Genomic DNA, 18,330 nt, shown 5'->3' with positions numbered 1-18,330 from the left:
AGGCATGGAAAGTTTAGAAGGGCAGGTTGAACTGGAATGATTCCAGTTTCTGAACTTGAGGGTCATGCGCAGATCACTGAGCGATAGCTGAACTGAAGGCATATTTACCGACCATTATTGAAATGTCATCCCGCGATGCGGTATGAGCAAGGACCCTCCTGCCCTTCTGGACAACCAAGTCCGGGCGTTTTTTTTCTGCTAATACTCCATTGATGTTCGGACATGGGAACACTCAAAAATTCCCCAGATCATGTGCCTTAAATCTATTCACAAATTAAATGCAAATGGATTAAAGCTTCACCACAAATGGAAAATGTTTTGGTGTCAATCATTAGAAGCAGCAGCAAAAGGCCAGACATGCATTCCCTGTCTCGTACATAAAGTTACTGCTTTCAAAGCTGAAGCATCCCCCTTACTGCCCCCATAGCCCGGCTGAGGTTTCCTACGAGTTAAAATGCAGAATGGCATCATGCAGAGGTCGTGTGACAAGGCATGGACAGGTCGCCCCTTCCATGGGATGGACAGGGGTAGAAGCGAACAGCCATGGAAAAGTGCCATTTTCACTTCCCTGAACAGCAGCACAAACTGAACGACACAGAGGGCATTGGAGCAAGTATCAAAACCTCTGCCAAAAAGGTAATTGTGGATTTAACAACAAAAAAGTAACCTGGGTGCCAGATGAAATGGAAATGTATGTTTCAACCACTGTGCCAAAACACAAGCAATGCATGGCAGTACACTGAAGGGCTAAAAAATAATAAATGCGAGTATCCCTCGCTGCTGGAAGGTAGAGCTGCATCTTCTAGCCAAGAGGGAGACATCAGTGCAGAGAAACAGATAACATCCTGAGCTCCTTGCCCACTCCACTTTCCTTTAAGCCTATAAAATATTAAGTGGAAAAGAGAAAAAAAAAATCACCTTGGAAAGAGAGCCAAGGCTCGCTCACCCAGCAGCAGGCTGCCCGAGCCAAGGCACCCTGCTGGGCAGCAATAAACCCCCCTGTTCTGCACCCAGCTTTGCAGCGCAGACTCATGCGCCCAATCTGCTCTGCCTGCAAGAAGCTGAGATGAACCAAAATTAACCCAGAACAAAGGATTGCTCAAATAACTTATATCTTTTTGACAGGAAAAATGAAAATCTGTGGTTATGGCAACATCATGCTGTGACTGGGGTGTGTTGTGGCCACAGGCAACCAGCAGTGAAGCCCAAGCAGAAGCGATTATTAGCCAAGGTAGGGAGTACGTCGGCTAAAGGTCACCCAGAACGTCATAAATAGGTCCAAAGAAGAGAACCCTTCACCTCCGTGGCTGCTTTGCAAAGCCCAAGGAGGGAGATGCATTAAAGCATTACATGGGCAAGAGTGGGGCTTGGATGAATTGCTTTGACCTTCCCAAGGGGTGAAGGTACTCTGCGCGAAAGCTCTTGCAGCAAGTTGTCCCCATTGTGTTAAAGGGGATGGGACCAACTCCAAAGTGGCTGGACCCCATGGCACTACCTAGGGGATTGTCCCAGTCATCAGAGAGGGGTGATCAAAGGAGAAATCCTTATTTTGACAGAGGTCTTCTGAGAGCAAAATCGGTTAAGAGATTTCTAAGTCTAAGCTGGCTGCACTTTGAGTGCTTAGGAGTGTAGGAGACATCACAAGAAACCCTTCAGCAGCCAACTTTGGCTTCAGCCTATCATCTCCTGGCTGAAGCACATTCCCCCAGGCTAACCCACTCCCCCTTTCCCCCTTTACCAACCTGCAACGAGACCACAAGGCGGCTGGATGCCTTTGGAAGCACTGGTTGCAAAAGGAACACTTCGGTGACATCACCTTCATTTGCACACAAAACAGCATTTATCGGAGCTGTTCCCGGGCTCTGGATCGATGTCTTGCTCAAACACACAGCAGCAGCCCCAAGGGCACAGCACTTACCTGTGATGCGGGGGGAGCAGGGGGCAAGCATCGCTCTCGGGGAAGAGCCAAGCAGCACATGCAAAGCAGGAGAGCTCCGGCACAAGGCTGGGAAAACCCTCTTACCCCCTGGGCCTGGAGACTGAAAAACAGCAATGCAGAACTGGGCAAATTCTTCCCAAGCTACCTCCCGCTGGCTTCTTCTGGGCAAAAATCGGGCAGAAAATGAACAAGGTAGGCTGCTCTGTGCCCACCCATGCCTACATGCAAACTGTGCCGGCAAAAGTAACGTCCAGGGCCAACATGCCGCTGCTGAAAACCATCTGCAGTCAAGCTGGGGGATACTGGCCTGCTCCCAAACCTCGCTAGAGATGTGGTTATTTATTTAAGAAAGGTTGCAGAATGGACGTGCAGAAGGTGTCACACCCAAACCCTGCTGCTCACCAGCATTCCCTGCCAAGCCGCAGACAACCAGTGGCAGAAATGACATTGAGATAATGCGCTGGAAAACCAGTATTAATTTTCTACAAGATGTGTATTCCTGCCAGGTTACAGAGAAGATGCATGGTGACAGCATGCTGCATAACACAAAGGGTTAACCCCTATTTTGGTCGCCTGGCTGTGGAAGGAGTCCTTATCAAATGGTCAAAAAGAAGCCATAAATCCTTCCTGCAAGTATTCGCTGCCAGCATCTACTGGATTGGATGGGAAAAGTTGGCAAAACAGGAACTCATGGTGGCTTGTCTTTGGGGAACACAGACACCCTGGCACCAGAAGGATAAAGCCATCAGGCAGTACACTGAGCTGCCCTCTGAATAAAAGCAGGCGGGGGGGTGGGGGTGGGGGGGGAGGCTGATGGGGGTTAATTGCTCTTTTCAGCATACAGAAAACCAAAGGGATCATTGCCCTTGCTCAGCTTGTGCTCCTCAAAAACCCTCCCATTCCTGTATTTTAAGGTCTTAAAACTTCCCCCACCTGGAAGGACTAAAAGCCTCATCGAGATGGATCTCAGCAACACCAAAGTCCAGCCTCCTGGCAGAGAATTCTGTTTCTGTTTGTCCAGGACTCAAGACAATTGCCAGGTTCTTCTCCACCTTACGCTGTATTTCTCCAGCCTTTTCTGGTGGACACCCCTTTCAAATTTCAGCCTCCTGTAATCTGCACTGGACAACATGGTAAGGCTTACCCCACCGCACACAAACCAGGCTCCAGTCTACCCTCCTACAGATGGCCTCAAACCAAACAACTCCATGTCCAATTACAAGCCAAGAGAAGATGGTTTTACTGGCACAATGTGGGAAGAGCCATTAGCTCTGCTTGCTTTGATAAAGGCAGCACACCTCTGGATTTCAGCTCCTTTACTGGCTTCTTGCTCCACACTGGCCCAAGCCTGACGGACATCAATGGTAAAGGTCCACGTGCACCCAAGCAGCATCAGCTTCCCTACCCAAGCTTCCCAAATGCACACGCACAATGCACCCATGCACCAGCGCCCCAGGGCAAGGGGACAGTGCACTTGGTGGTTCAGCCTCTAATTGGGACCAAGACTGCCCCAGGAAGTTTCCCCAAGGACCTCACCCCAGAAATACAAAGTTCAAAAGGCAAGCACGCCATGTACAAAGTCTCCAGAAGACCACCATCATCCCCTGGCTACACTTCTCCAGAGAGCAAGGGCCAAGAGTTGCTGTAGATGTACCATACCCAAGTGGTTCGGGGTATATGCAGCTGAAGTGCTCGACGGTGGGAAATTTGGGATCCCAAATCCTTAGCATATGCTAAACAATGAGTGGCTGCACTCCACGCACTGAGCCTAGCAGCGTTAGCATCATCACAAGCCATTACCCATCTTAAAAAGCTGGTGCTGCCGAGCAGATACTCACAGGGAAGGAGAACAAGGCAGCACAAGCGCCACAGTCTGGAGTTAACACTGATGCACAATTTTGTCCCGCACACATTCCCTGGGGCCCCTCCTCCAGACTAGGCAGCACCCAGAGCAACGCCACACTGCTGAGCTCCATGTCCCTGCTTGCCCAGACTTAATTCTCAAGACAGCACGCTTTACCAAAGCACAGCTCTGCTGTGAAGAAAACGAAACCATTTTAGCAAGATCCATGCAGTAAGTCAAACACTACAATGCAGAATTCAGCAGATTCCATTTAATGTCATGTGCATATATCCATACATTTACTTATGTCAATGGTTTTGATGTGCGTGATGCCAGGTCTTGAAAAATCTACTCATTCATTTACATCTGGGAGCGTGAATTCTCTCGAACAATCATCTTGGGGTGGATTTGCTTTTTTTTAAACATCAGCTCTCAACCACACAGTTGCAAAGATAATACATGGATTGAAGGCAAAGCACGCAGAGCTGACCCTAAAATTCTCAGACAGCTCTGCAAGTGCTGTTGCAAAGGATTTTGCCAAAAAGCATGGGGCGTGAAGAGATGCCATCCCTCCCAGGGAGAAAAAGAACTGGTAAGAGATGGCTTAGTCTTGTCTAGCATCCCAAGCAACAGCAAGGCAAAGCAGCAGAAGTAACAACCAGCAATTCTTCAAGGAAGTTTTTGGCCAAGGCTGAGGAACAGGGCAGAGAAGTAGAGATAAACCACACCACCCAGAAAAAAGAAGAAATAAATTACTTTCACCACCATGTACTCATAGAAATTTCACTCTTTTGTTTGGTTTTTTTTGTTTGTTTTTTGTTGTTGTTTAAGTGACAGGACTGATACAGCCCCGGGTCACAGATGGGCACCCTGCAACGAGCTCCGTCCCAGCAGTTTGGGGGTAGATTTTTCAAGCCCTGGTGATGGCTCCCAGGAAGGCTTCTCCCATCCACCCCTGTCTCCCACACTATCAGAATCTATTGCATAGCATTTATTTCAGATAAGGCACTGTTTTGCCCAACGTGAACAGCAATTCGAAATCAATGCAGTTTCCATACAGTCCAAATTTGATGGCCTACAGTGCAATAACACATAAAATTAAAGGCAAGGTTTGGAAGAATAAACCCAGCTTTAAATTTAAACTTAATATTAAAAAGATAAAGGAAACTACATTTTTCAAAAGCCTTTTTATTTTCCTTCACCATTGTTGTTTTACAATACAAATATCACCTTGTGAATACACAAAAACCCTACAGAAGATAACTCTGCTTCACGTAAAATACAGAATGGATATATATATATTTATATATATATTTTCTCTTCTTCATTCTTTAAAAAAACTATTTTGTTCTGCACATTGGCAAGTTTAGGATAGAGTACTTCCCCAAACATACAGTATGTATGGTAGGAGTGAAACTTATAATTAATTACATGCAGTTTCTGCACAAATATTTTAAAGAAATAGATTATTTTTGTTGTTTTTCAACAACATTTCAATACGGGATGGAGAAACCATTCGTAGTTCACTCAGTGATCATTTGTAAAATTCTTAAAAAACAGGATTTCATGGCTGTTTTTATTTTTAAAATACAGCTACCAAGTAGACAATAAAGTGATACCTTTTAGTTTGACCTGCCCACAATGTGTGAGCAAGATCGGACCCTTTATATTTGTGTTCTTTTCCCCCTACACATGGCAATTTCAACATTATAAGCAAATTTCCAGTTTAATTTAGCTATAAATGCAAAAATTAGTAATTATACAGTATATATAATTCTGCTTTCATGGAATACTTTATTTTAAATAAAAACATTTAAGACTGCCTACTGACCATACAATCAAGACAAGAAAGGCACTAGAAACATAGACAAATCTCTCTCTCCCAAGAAGCATTTTCTTTAAATTTTAACTCTCTATTCTCTGACATGTAAAAATCTTTTTAAATTTAATTTTCATACACATTTTGAAAAATAAAGTTAGGAAATACTTAGAAAATCACTTTACAACTTTCTTCTTTTTTCCTTTTTTTTTTTTTTGCACTTTTTGACACAGTCACCGCAGATTCTACAAAAATCAAGATTACCAAACCTTCCTGTGTCTATCATCTTATTCGTAGCGTGACGCAACAGGTAGAAAGATTTCTCGATTTTACCCAAGGCAGGTATTTAGAAACCTTCATATAGTAATTTGCTAGAAAATGGCTTACAGCCCAATCTTTGGGGCAAGAGATATGAAAAGTATGTTTTCCCAAGAAAATAATATGCTTTATTCCCAGACGTGACTGGAAAGACCAGAACTTATGATATAAAAGCTTTCATTTATGCTGTCGCATCATATACAAAGGAACATGGTGATGGGTAAATGTAAATCCCAAATCTATTAACAAGAAATGTATAACAGTGCATGATAAGTTAGATTTTCTTTATTGTTGTCCAACGCAGATCCTTTGGAGAGAAAAAAAGATCACAGTGCTTACCAGGTAACTGAATAGATTAAGTCAAGGGAACTGTTTAAAGAAAGGGTTAGGGAGCGGTTGATTTTTTTATGGCATCTTCTCGTACAGAGTTCTTAGCACTTGGGACAGGTCCTTTCCCCCCCGTTTTGTCCGTCGACACGCTGTTATGTGTCATTCACCAGGCGGCTGTATTTCACCTGCCTGCCCCGGTGCAGCACTGGCCAGGGGCAGGGCCAGTGGTAGGAGCGAGGTACAATTCCTTGGACATTCTTTTCAAAGTACTGGAAGGGCTTGTACCACCAGACCCTTGCAAGGAGGTTAGTTTGGGAAGCTTCTTTTAGCACCTGCACAAAGATAATCAGAAGAAAGAGCATTACAAAAGAGCACAGCACTTACTCGCATGACTTCATCACACGTCGCTTGCTACCGTTCAGCAGTGGCATCTTGCCTACAGTTGCTTCCAAAAATCTCTCAATATCTAGAAACAACCGCCAAACAGATCTGCATGGACAGAGTCAAAAAGAGCCAAGCTATTTTTCCACAGTCTACCTGCACACACCAAATGCTGCTCCCAAATGAGGTTCACCCTAGTTTCTAAGACCTCTGCTGTTCTATGGTCCCATAGGAGAAGAATGAATGGCCCAAGAGATAGTCTCTCCTCTCCTTTGGGAATGAAACACAACCAACCCAAAGCATGTAAGTAGCTCTGGAATTATATGTAGCTCAAGAATCACTTTGGAGCCTCGCTGCATGCTTACAGAGCAATGAGCAAGGCATGCCTCAACCCATCCGGAGGAGGTAATGAACCCTGCCCTGTCCTCCACATGCTCTTAACCTGCCCCCATCCGCCCGTTTGCTTCTCCTAGCCATGAGCAAGCCACAGCTGAGACACAAGGAGTGGGCAGGCACCAAGGAAGTTACTGAACTACCCTGTCGCACATTTTAGACACCAGAGCAGGGAAGCATTGTATCAGCCCACCAGAAAGTGCAAGCAACGGGGCTTGTATGCTAACCTTTCTTTCCATGTGGTAAACTCACACGTAAAATAAATCCACTATAGCCCTAAGTGGGCTTTTGCTTTTCATTTTAAGGCAGACACAAGCCACAGCCCTCGGCACATAGAGCAGCAGGAGGAAAGAGGAACTAGCACACAAATGTGCGCTCAGGTAAGGATCCAGGGACCAGCATTTCCCAACACCTCAGCAGTTTAGGGAAGCAATATTGTACCATCTTCTGAGTCACATCATTCAGCGGGGCAGGGACATTTCCACACAGTAAGGCAAAGGGCTTTTCTGAAGCAAGTCCTCATTAGTACTCAAGGCAACCCTGACTTCAGCAGCTTCCAGCCTGGAAGCATGGCCACTCAGCACCACCGTTCTGACAGAGCCCAGGAGCAAATTCAAAGTGTGGAAGTTGGTCTGGTGCTGTATGACAAGAGTTACTAAGTCTGGGCACAGATTGCTATCACAGTGGTTCGAAACAGACTGAACATCAAAGTGCATTCTTTGCAATTAGGCATTTGGTAGTAAGAACATACCACAGGGCTGGACTGTGGTGTATTGCTTCAAGCAGCAGCAAAACCACTGCAATAATATGGCACAGTAGCTGTAAGACCTTGATATAATCTAAAAATCTGTACCATCAGAATATTAACTGATGTCCTATCATCATCCTAGGTCTTTTCTTAAATGTAATTAACTGAAGTCATATGCTGATAAGCACAATATCTTTCTCCATGTTGCACAGAAAATATGTGGACACCAATTTGCCGTTACAGACCTAAGAGTTAGTTTCTCCTAACTCATTAGGTCTTTCCCATGGATAACAACAGTCTTGTGCGTTTTCTCTCTCATTTCTCAGCACTGTAAGCTCATCACTTATTGATCTAGTTCACTGGCAGGAAAGTTAGAACAAGAATGACATGAGACCTCATTTAGACTGCTTCATTCAACCTTTGAATCATTTACGACTGCTCCCTGGTTGAGTATTACAAACCTTTGCTCTCTTCCACCAAGTACTGTGCCCCCAGCTAAGCAGCTCCTCGTTCTCAGCATTTCCCTCACGGCCCTATTTTTCATGCCTTCCCAGACACAGGCCTCAGGACAGGAGCAGCCTGTTCTCTGCTGCGCTATCCTCCAAACAGAAACTACTTCCCTTGGTCAGGGGAACTTAGCACCACTTGGAAACACTCTGAAAAAATGGTTCATTTTTAGTGAGGTCTCAATACTATTCTTCAACAGACCTGTCATCTAACTACACAGAATACAAGGAAAATGCAGCTGGCTTCAACAAAGAAAAAACCCAAGGCAAAAACCACCACCACATCCAAATGGTTCGCTCTGCTATGACAAAAATGGCCAACTGGCCAAAATTCAGAACAACTTCAAACATTTTTGCAGTCCAGATGCAAAATGAACCCAGCTGATGACGCCTCTTTCCATTCCGTAAACAGTGTCGGGGGGAAGAGACGGATGTTCCACAAGACACAGGCGAGTCCACTCCTACTCCTGCAGAAAGGCTCAAGGCCAAGTGTGGATATTCACCCACCACCACGTTACAGCAAGCAGAACCACACAGATCCAAAGACCGGGAGAAACTCACTTGCTGGTTGGCCATTGTGTGATACCACCAGAAAAGTCTTGTAGTGATGTAGTAAGCCACCACCACGTCCACAGTGTAGTGGTCATGAGCAAGGAGGATGCAGAACATCCCAACCATACTGAGTGCCCAGCAAAGCCAGTGATACCACCAGAGTCGCCGTGGGGAATCTGGAAAGAAGCAAAAGTAGTGATTATCTCAATGCATAGTGTTATCAGCATATGCAAGACTATTGCTGTCATTAGCAGAGGACGCGGACTGCAATCCTAAGCGGGTAGTGCAACGCCTGCATTAAGATTAAGAGCAGGAATGCTGAGATCACAAAATAAGTATCATTCTCTTAAGGTGTAACTTAAAATTGTACTCTGGGGTAGTAAGACCCTTGGAAAACAGAAAGGTTATGAAACCTTTGAGAAAGAGGCCCAATACATAACAATATATTATAACCTGGTCAGTAAAATTAACGGATTTGTTTTTCCAATATTGATTCTCAACAGATGGCAATTGATCCCTCTTGCCTTTCATAAAAGATAAATGCATACATTAAAGCCCGATTCTTGAAAAATGAGCAACCTTGCATTTAGCACGGCATTCATCTCTCTCTAAACTAGGAGACACATAGTTGCACCAGGCAGGGTGCAATGAAGGTTTCAATTACATTCTAAACAATTTTTTTTAATTAATAAAATGCTTAATTCAGATATCTAGATGGTAAAGTGTTTATTTTGTCTCCTCAATTTTCTTTTTCAGTAAGCCCTATTTCTTTGAAGTCCTATTATTTTTATTTAATTGGAAAAGCATGCATTTTTACTTTAATTTTATTTACTGATCAGCACAACTATAATTCTTCAATTATCAAGGATTTATACAACAGGAAATGCCACATGAACAGTAACAAACTTACACTCTTTGATAAATAAGTATGTAAGAGTTAATATGACTGTGTGACCGCTGTACAGATAGTCGCCGCACATGTTGTGGGATCCTGTGATGGACAATCCTCCGCCAGCAATCAGTTTCATTATCCTTCGCAGGTGAGATTCCCAGTCTCCAAAAAGCTGGCGGAAGAGCAAAACACAAAAGCACAGCAGAATATCAGTGCTAACCTTTCAGAGACTAAGGCAATGGCGTTAGCCAGCAACTTTGCCTTTCAGTTATTCTTTGTGCTTTGATACACAAGATCAATCAGTAAATCCACAGCTTCCCCCAAAAGCTAGCAGCACGTTTCTAGAGGGAAAAAGACTGGAAATGAGACACGAGTTTATTTTGGAACCACCTCCAATCCATGATGCTGGCTCAGAGGGTATTTCTGAAAAAAACTTCTATCTACCTTAGGAAAGCCAAACCTGAAGCAAACCAAGTCCTGCTGGAGAGAATGCCCCTCTCCCTCCTGCCAGGTGACTAAAGGGCAGCTGGTACTGTCCCAGGACTTTGCTTTTGCTGCTCCCAGGTCTAAAACAAGCTCAAATGTTAAAAAAAACCCAGAAAGAAAATGTATGCCATGGAAGAAGCAAAACCAGGACATACTGAGCACCTCCAGATCCAACGGGAAGCAGGAACTCAAAGGAGCAGGACTAACAGATCAGTGCACGCAACTACACATGTGCTGCATCCTTACCTCATTTTATGAAGTTTTTAAATCCGTAGTAACCATGTAACACTCAGAAGGAAACACAGATCCCTCTGGCTGGCCATTACCTGCATGCTTTTCTTTTATTTTAGAGCCTAGGCTTGCTTTAAGAATTGGAAATAATTATTAATTGCTGACAGATTTAAACAGGGTCTTTGCAGCAATTAAACATTTCCTGCTAACAGTTCGTTATAAAACATTGAAATGCTCCCCAAAGCCCACTCTTCACAATCCTCTACAACTCAGTAAGGTGTTGAGAGGTTATTCTTTCCCCATCGGTATATTTATAGCTTTCAAGAAAGGTAATCCTTAGTCTTATTGGGGCAACAGAAGAGCACAACGTAGGTTTGTTTTCACTTGAGTAAAGAAACAGGCTTGCCAACACTGTAAATTTCCCAAAATGGCAGATTTACTCACTTCAGCCCATAAATACCTATGTTCTTTCTTTTTTAATTTCATAACAGCTGACTGATCAAATACAATGTTGACTCCCCTCCCACTTGCTTCTCTTTACAAAAGACCTTGGTCCCTCAAAAAGCCACACGTGTTTTGGCAAACGATGTGCCTTGTCAAACAAGGAGCATAGGACATTCATTGGCTTTATCTCCCTGAGGAACCAAAGCATTTCAGCTTTGTTTGTACATACCAGCAATCCTCACCAAAACATAATGGTTTTGTATGTAACAGCATATGCACCTAGTCAGCTCAGGATTTTACTACCTATAATCAGTGATTTTACTGCCGTCACCTAACACGGCTGTGCACACAAAGCCATTGTACTGCATGAACAGTAGATATTTCACAGAAATTACTTTTTTTTCCCTTTTCTCCAGCTTAAATCAAGCTATAGCACAAACAACCCCAGGAGGGGCATGGAGATGAACCGCTATGGAGAAAGAGCACTTGTGTCTAATTCATCCACCTTGTTCCCTACTGCAGCAGTCCAGTCTGTATTTAACTGCATTTCTACCACAAATAGCACGCTGCAGTAAGGGCCACACTTACACCAGCGCTTGTGTGGTATGAGATGTATGCACAGCACCTGTCCCATGATGTGTCCCCCCTGACTACACGGGGCTTGCCTAAGCACCTGTCTCTCTCAGCAGCTTGGCTTCAGCCACAGCTTTTGCAAGCCCATTTTATTCCTTGACACAACCGTCAGGAGTCAGTGCTAGATGGGGGAGGAGGTGGCAAGTCCTTGTGCTAACACAACTGCAAAAATATATGCAGGGACAAACAGCTGCAAAGGGGAGAAGAGTTTCACCAGCCTTGGAAAAGTCTCTTTGGGCCATTTTCAAATATAAATCATACTTGGATTCGTATTTAACACGCTGAAGCATCTAGAAATAAATGAGTCACACGAGGAAACTCCTCAGGTTGCACACCTTTAACTGCATTGTCCTGCAGGGACAGGAAAATGCTGATCATGCAAATTAGTTGAAAATGCTACAGAAATTGCATAGGTTAGCACTTTGAAAAGGGTGGGAATGCCTGCACTGCCTCAAAGCAACCGTCAACACCTTCGCTGAGAGGGAAGCGGATGATCTGCAGAAGAACGTTCCCATCATGCCAAACTGTTATTTTCAAACTAGTAACAATTATTGAGTAAGTACTGCTCAGTTTTGGTAACAGCAGGACAAGGGGAAAACATACAGATCAAAATATGGAAAGGCAGCCAGAAGTTTACCTTTGGAGAACACTTGAAATGCATGCCAGGTACTGGGAGTGTAGTCACATACATTGTAATACACCGATACAGGTATAGTGTGCCAACTATACAGAAAAATCTTCTGCTAATTATAGACCTAAGAGAAAAGAAAAAAAAAAAAGAAAAAAAAGGGAAAAAATAAGGAGGTCATTCAATGTAAACAAGATATACGAAGGTAAATAAACTACCAACTGTTCTTTTCTCTGTGCTTCTGAAACTTGCGACAGTATCAGCTTACACCTCAGAACATTGAATTACTTTACAAATACTCCCGTGCTTTACAGGTCAGAAACACAAAAGCAACTCAACTACTGTAGTCCATGAAGGTGATTACAGGAAATACAAGGATTAGAATACAAAAGCCTAGGCAGATATAGTGTTGAAGACATTAAAAGGGATTTCATGCCCCATACCTCTCCATTAGCATTGAGCGGTCACTAATTTTCTGCTCAAGGCAGGGGATAGTTACAGTATTTTCATTAAAGGATAAAATGCTCTAGGTTTATTTCAGGTGACATACACATTTAGTAATTACAAAGGGCTGCCTGAGAAGAAATAGCTTGTATGACCCCAAACAAGTGAGAACACATCTTTCCTGAGCAGTGTTAAACAGGAAGCAATTCACACCAGCAACAAAACCTCTGAAACCCAAATTTAGAGTTACATTGGCGACAGGACGGTGTTTTCACAGGAAGCCACCTATCAAGGCAAGCAGCCGTAGCTGTGAAGAGATATATTCATTAAGGGCTGCCAGTGAGTCACCAACATACACAGAGAGGGCAGATGCAATTTTGGGGTACCGTGATGCAGTTCTGCAAAACCATTAAGAGCACACGGGGTAAAGAGCTGCAGCTTCGACTCAGGAGTGACAGCCCTATAATGGGCCTGTGAAGTTTCAGTGCTATGTACCAGCTAATAACATCATAAGGAAAGAGCTATGCCAATTAAACCCCTTCTGGCACATACATCAGGACAGGAGTAATCTCCATCTGAGCTTGCATAGAGTTCAGCAAAAAGAAAATGCTGTTGGTGTTACAAAAATCACGAGCAAATCCAGTTACAGCAGTTCGTGACCTCAACCACATCAACCCTTTGCATCCTGCCAGTTACAGACCCTGTTGGTTTAAGTTGATTTTAAATTGTTATTATTTACCATTATGATCATTTGGGAAATACAAGGGTTACAATACAAGCTGCAAGTTCTAGCATTCGTTTCCTGCTATTTTGAAGCATTCACTTTTTAAAAAACAGTATTTCTATCAAGCTGAGCTCTTTCAAAGATCAAAATTGGCCATCTTTTTTGTTTTTAATAGCTTTTGGCAGTTATTAAACTGTAGTGCTCCACTCTGAGGAGTATGAATTTGCAGTGCCAGATCAATAACAGCTTAAGTGTCAATTTATCAGAAAAGCCTCAACTATTACAGTGCACACGCATTTTGCACTTGAGTGCTCACTGCTATTGAAACACAGTATTTCATGTTTCTTCTTCCCTCTCCTGGTGTAAACACAGGCAAAACTGGGAGTTAAGAATCTGATATACTTTATTAATGTAGCTCCACAGACTGAAATTTAGGATCTTCCTCTGGGTCTCATTATGGGGAATTTTTCTCTTGGAAGGATGATCCAATAAAGATCTCACTCTTGTGTCTGGCTTTTATAATCAGACACAAACTTGCTTTTCTTTATAACCCGGTATAAAGACAAACAGGGGGGTTGGGGATTAAAGACTGAGCAGTACTGTATTTTGAGAGACCAAAGAAGCAGCTGTGTTTTATTGAGCAGTGAACTTTTTTTAAAAAATTAAAATTACCCACAAACTCACTTGGTTTAGCTGGATTTAGCATGTTTTTGCTAAGGAAAGTCTGAAAGTGCTCTGTACTGTAGTATTAAAAAAATACATAAAAAGCCTTGTATTTTCCTTTCTCAGAAGGATTTGTCTGTGTTTGCATGTATGACTACGAGTCAGCTAGTAAGTACAACTTCTAAGCTTATTACTGGCCAAGACAACTTTTATTACAACTATCCAGACCTCACCTAACACAGCTAGTGAATGGGTTTTTCAATCCCATGAGCATGCAGCCTGAATCAAATGTCAAGCATGGCCAAAAACCAGCATTGTACTTCTTCCAAAACATCTGGGAATGCTTCCCAAAGAAGTTAATTCTGCCTCATCCGCTTGCCTGGACTCTTCAAGCTCCCTGCAGTGTCTTGGACAGCCTGGAATCCTCCGCCAAGACCTGCACACCCACCCTGTTCCTGCTTTCTGGTGAGAAACCAACCAACCCAATGCCTTATGGATGTTCGAAGGAAGTTGTCACTGACTTCCTTGCACCAAAACTAGTGCCTTGCCCCAAGTCAGCCAAAACCTTCAATTTCTACCTGAAGGTAAAATTATTTTTCAGGCAAGAAAGCAGTAACAGGGCCAAGTGAAACCCTGCACTGTGGTTAGCTGGACAGACACACCCAACATTCTCTTCCACTTTGGCCTCAACTTTGCAGTGCAACAAAGATGACACATGTATTCTATTCAACATCACCATGCCATCCCTGGACTGAACAAGGAAGACCTGAGTGATCGGTGTCATGAATGATACATCTCTGTCATCCTCCATTGCTCGCAAGAAGCCAGCTCAGCTTGAATGAAATCAGGTTATTGGCAAATAATGGATCTGGTAGGATAAGCAATAGGAATTCCACTGCTTGGCAAAGAAAAATGTTTCAGAAATTCTGAAAGTATGAAGTTGCCTCCTTCAGTCAAATGTTCAACCCAGCCACTGGCTCATGGGTAACAATCCTGCTGGTTCACCGGTGATCCTGAGCTTGCACCTGGAGACACGGTATCTCTATCATCTGAGCAGGCGAGGAACCAGGTCTCATCCTGCCCAGCAATTACCTGGCTTCACATCTTATCTTCAGACCTCAAATGTAATGTGAGAATGGCTATCCCTGACGCCTCACTGGGCTCCTGTTCCTGTAAGCTCCTCTCCTGTTCTTCCATTTTGCTGCTTACTGACTGCTTGGGCCTCTCAGACCTCAATACCTCTACTCATTGGCACAGAAGATGACTTTTGGTCTCCATTATATGACTAGTACCCACACTGACCAGGACCTATTCCAGGGCTGATACTGGTAATGGAAAGCTCTGTGCTTCCCTGATATCTTCCCCTAATACCAGAAAGAGCCTTTCTAAAGCAAGGAAAAACCAACAATCAAAGCAAATGGGGATGGTTGCGGGGGGAGACAGAATGAGGGGGAATCTTTGCATCTGCCAACACTACCAACATAGCTTGTCATAAGTTAACCTATGTCTCACTCCTTCAAAATCTCCAAGGACCTTATGGGTACTGCTATTCTTAATCTAAAGCCTCTGCTCAGCTCCATCACAGGGTGTTTGATCCCTCATATTGCCCTGTTAACCTGACACCCCATTCTTGAGAGGAATCTTGTGTCATGTTCTCCAAGTGCTTCCCTTGGTTTTGAACAACATTTATGCTCAGAGACCCCCAAAAAGTTAATGATCCCCCATGTTCACCACAGGCAGCTAGAGCAGTGGGGAGAGGAGCTGGAATGCAGTTGCTAGTGCTGCAGCTACCAACTTAAGAGTGATACTGAAGCTTACAGCCATAAACAAAACAAGAGGCCAAGCCAGGCTAAATCCTTCCTCCTGTACATACATGCATATTTAAAAAAAAATAAAAGGAAAAAAGAAAGGAAAAAAGCAATTCCACAGTTTTTTTTTTTAGCAATCCTATAATAACAATAAATTAACCTTTCTAGAAACTTTCCTTTAAGGAACATCACCTCTGTAAAACTGTACAACAGTTTTAAAATTTCACCTGATAAAACACATTAAGTAGTATAAAGCAGAAGAAAAGATGAACAAACCATTATCTCAGTCTTGTGGATTACATAAACATTTGTCACATTCCAACAGAAATCCACAACTGTGTTGCACAAGGTTGCTAAGCTGCCCCAGTTTAGCAATTCTCTCATTCCAAGCTGCCTGTACCTTAAGAAGCTGGTGAACCACAAGCTTATGTTTAAGTTTTAATGTTTTTCTCCATTATAAGGGCAAGTGATCCATTGGCCTCTGGTTTTCTTTCTTTTAAAAAGGAAAATCTGTAATTCTAAGGTTATTACAAAGTCTCGTGAACTGAAGAATCCTGTATTTCCCATGGTGGGGCCCAAATTACATTCCTTCCTCAATTTCCTACATAGGAGTTAAAAAAAAAAAAAGTTCAGTGAACAGGTAGAGAACAAGCTGTTTTACTAGTAGAGCAGAGGAGTTTCTCTTTGGGCTGGGCAGCTCTGGGGACTTGCTTGTGCCTGGTTTTTGAAAGGAATGGTGATATGCCACCTCACACTGCTTAATGCCACTTGCCTTTGAATACTTCATTCACAGCTATGGCAGCACAAGGGTTTATATCAAGCTGCCTTACCACAACTGCCTAAGGTGTAGATTTATGGCAGTATAAATACCCTAAATTAAGATCCACACAGACTCTGTAGAGGGCAAACAGTAGGTTACTCCCACTGGCAGGCAAATTCACCCTTGCAATTCTGACCAGTATGAGCAAAGAAGCAGACAACCACTAAGACCTTGCAAATTCATTGCATATCTATGCTTTTGCGTATTTTATGATTACCTTTTGACATACTTTGTGTTTGACATTACCTGTTCCATCTAATGTTAAGCAGGAAACATACTTCAACAATTTTCCACACAGCACTGTTTAAGTGCATGGACTAAACCACTGCCTGTTGGTTTTGACAAAGAGTTATGATAATCTTAGCGTAGGTCTTTATATTTGGCAAACCACAGAGACACTACATCCATCTCAACTTGGTTTGCAGCTGTGTTCACAACAGTTGTGAGCTGTGCTTCCTCTAAATAGACAGAACAGTCAACTGAGTAAAGAACGTCATTACAACCAATTCACGGCTTTTCACACATGAGAAGGGTTGAAGTTAATCATGCAGGCAAAAAAGATCAGGGCTGTTTCTTAGTTTCTTAGGTAGCAGTTGGACTGAACTTCTCCCTTTTGCACAGGCAGCCCACACAAACGGCAGTTTGCCTATGGCATGATCTCTGTTTCAGTTTGGGAGACCAAAACCAGAAAGACAACAAGAAGCTTCATTTTATTTGGATGTAAACCAGTATCTGACCTCCAAGAGCTGTCAGAAGTATCCCCTCGCACTTGCTTTTCAAAAGGTTTTACTTACTTGTATTTTAAGAGCAGCCACTGAACAAGCCACAGTCCTACAAGGATCATGCCATTGATTTCACAAATAGAAAAAGCCCATTGCACCCGATCAAAGCGATCAAAAAATGCATCTGGTAGGGGAGGCTGCACCTCCTTGGGAGGCACTCGTTCATGAACAACTGAGATAGTCACTGTGGTAAAGATGAAACAAGAAAGTGCATAAATAAAAGCCAGGAAAGTCTTGCCCCATTCCATAGGATACTGTGAGCGCTCTGGCTCTGGCATGGGGATCTTTATCATCTCCTTCTTATAGCCATTTGGCATCCCGTTCAGCTTCATTTTACTGCCGAAGCCATTCTCACGCGTGGTGTTGCTCACACTGACACGGATGTGCCCATTGATATGCCCATTTTTGTGAGCCTCGATGTGGTGAGACATTTTTAAAGTTTCAATCATGTGCAATAGCCGCTGTCCGCTGTCAGAAGACACCCGGCAGAGAGGTGTCTTCTTAAAATCCTCCTCTGTGAGGTTGATCAAATCCTGCCCAGTGAAGCTCTTCAATGGCTCACAATACTCCGGCACAGCATTTTCTGTTAACCAATTTGTCACCTCTTCAGGTGACCACAACACCACTTCTTTCATCTCGCCAGGCAGCCAGGGCACAGTCTAACATCAATTTTAAATGGGGCAGCAGTCACTGCAACTCCAGTGCGTCGGAAAGCTCCTCCTTGGCTTCATCTTGTCCGAGGAAGCAGTTTGGTGAGAGGCAAGTCCCTGTCTCTAACCATGCAATATGAGCATCCAGGCGCTGTGGCAAGCATAGGAAATGGTTCACTTCATATTCATGTTGTCATTCTTCTTCCTGAGGAGAAGAAAAACCCCAAATCAGTCATTAGGACAGCATTTACCCATTGTTTGCAATTCATGTTTAAATATAAATAAGATCGTTAGAC

The 18,330-nt window shown here is 43.3% G+C and overlaps 1 protein-coding gene across 7 annotated transcripts in view; it reads right to left on the bottom strand.

Annotated features, from left to right (window-relative positions):
- Window positions 1-4,038: 4,038 nt before the first annotated feature.
- The window catches only part of SGMS1 (sphingomyelin synthase 1), a 98,320-nt gene continuing 84,028 nt past the window's right edge, over window positions 4,039-18,330 (bottom strand). For all 7 annotated transcript variants that reach the window (XM_055720214.1, XM_055720217.1, XM_027815322.2 and 4 more), the window contains 5 exons: window positions 17,397-18,239; window positions 12,153-12,270; window positions 9,740-9,893; window positions 8,839-9,005; window positions 4,039-6,581 (listed from right to left, as the gene is read on the bottom strand). In XM_055720214.1, coding sequence (XP_055576189.1) covers window positions 6,402-6,581; window positions 8,839-9,005; window positions 9,740-9,893; window positions 12,153-12,270; window positions 17,397-18,019 — 1,242 coding nt within the window. In that variant the 5' untranslated portion in view covers window positions 18,020-18,239 and the 3' untranslated portion in view covers window positions 4,039-6,401. The remainder of the gene's footprint in view (window positions 6,582-8,838; window positions 9,006-9,739; window positions 9,894-12,152; window positions 12,271-17,396; window positions 18,240-18,330) is intronic.

Source organism: Falco cherrug, chromosome 9 (assembly GCF_023634085.1).
Source record: "Falco cherrug isolate bFalChe1 chromosome 9, bFalChe1.pri, whole genome shotgun sequence".
Taxonomy (NCBI): domain Eukaryota; kingdom Metazoa; phylum Chordata; class Aves; order Falconiformes; family Falconidae; genus Falco; species Falco cherrug.
Note: the sequence above shows the minus strand (reverse complement) of the source record. Positions and strands in the feature narration are given on the sequence as shown.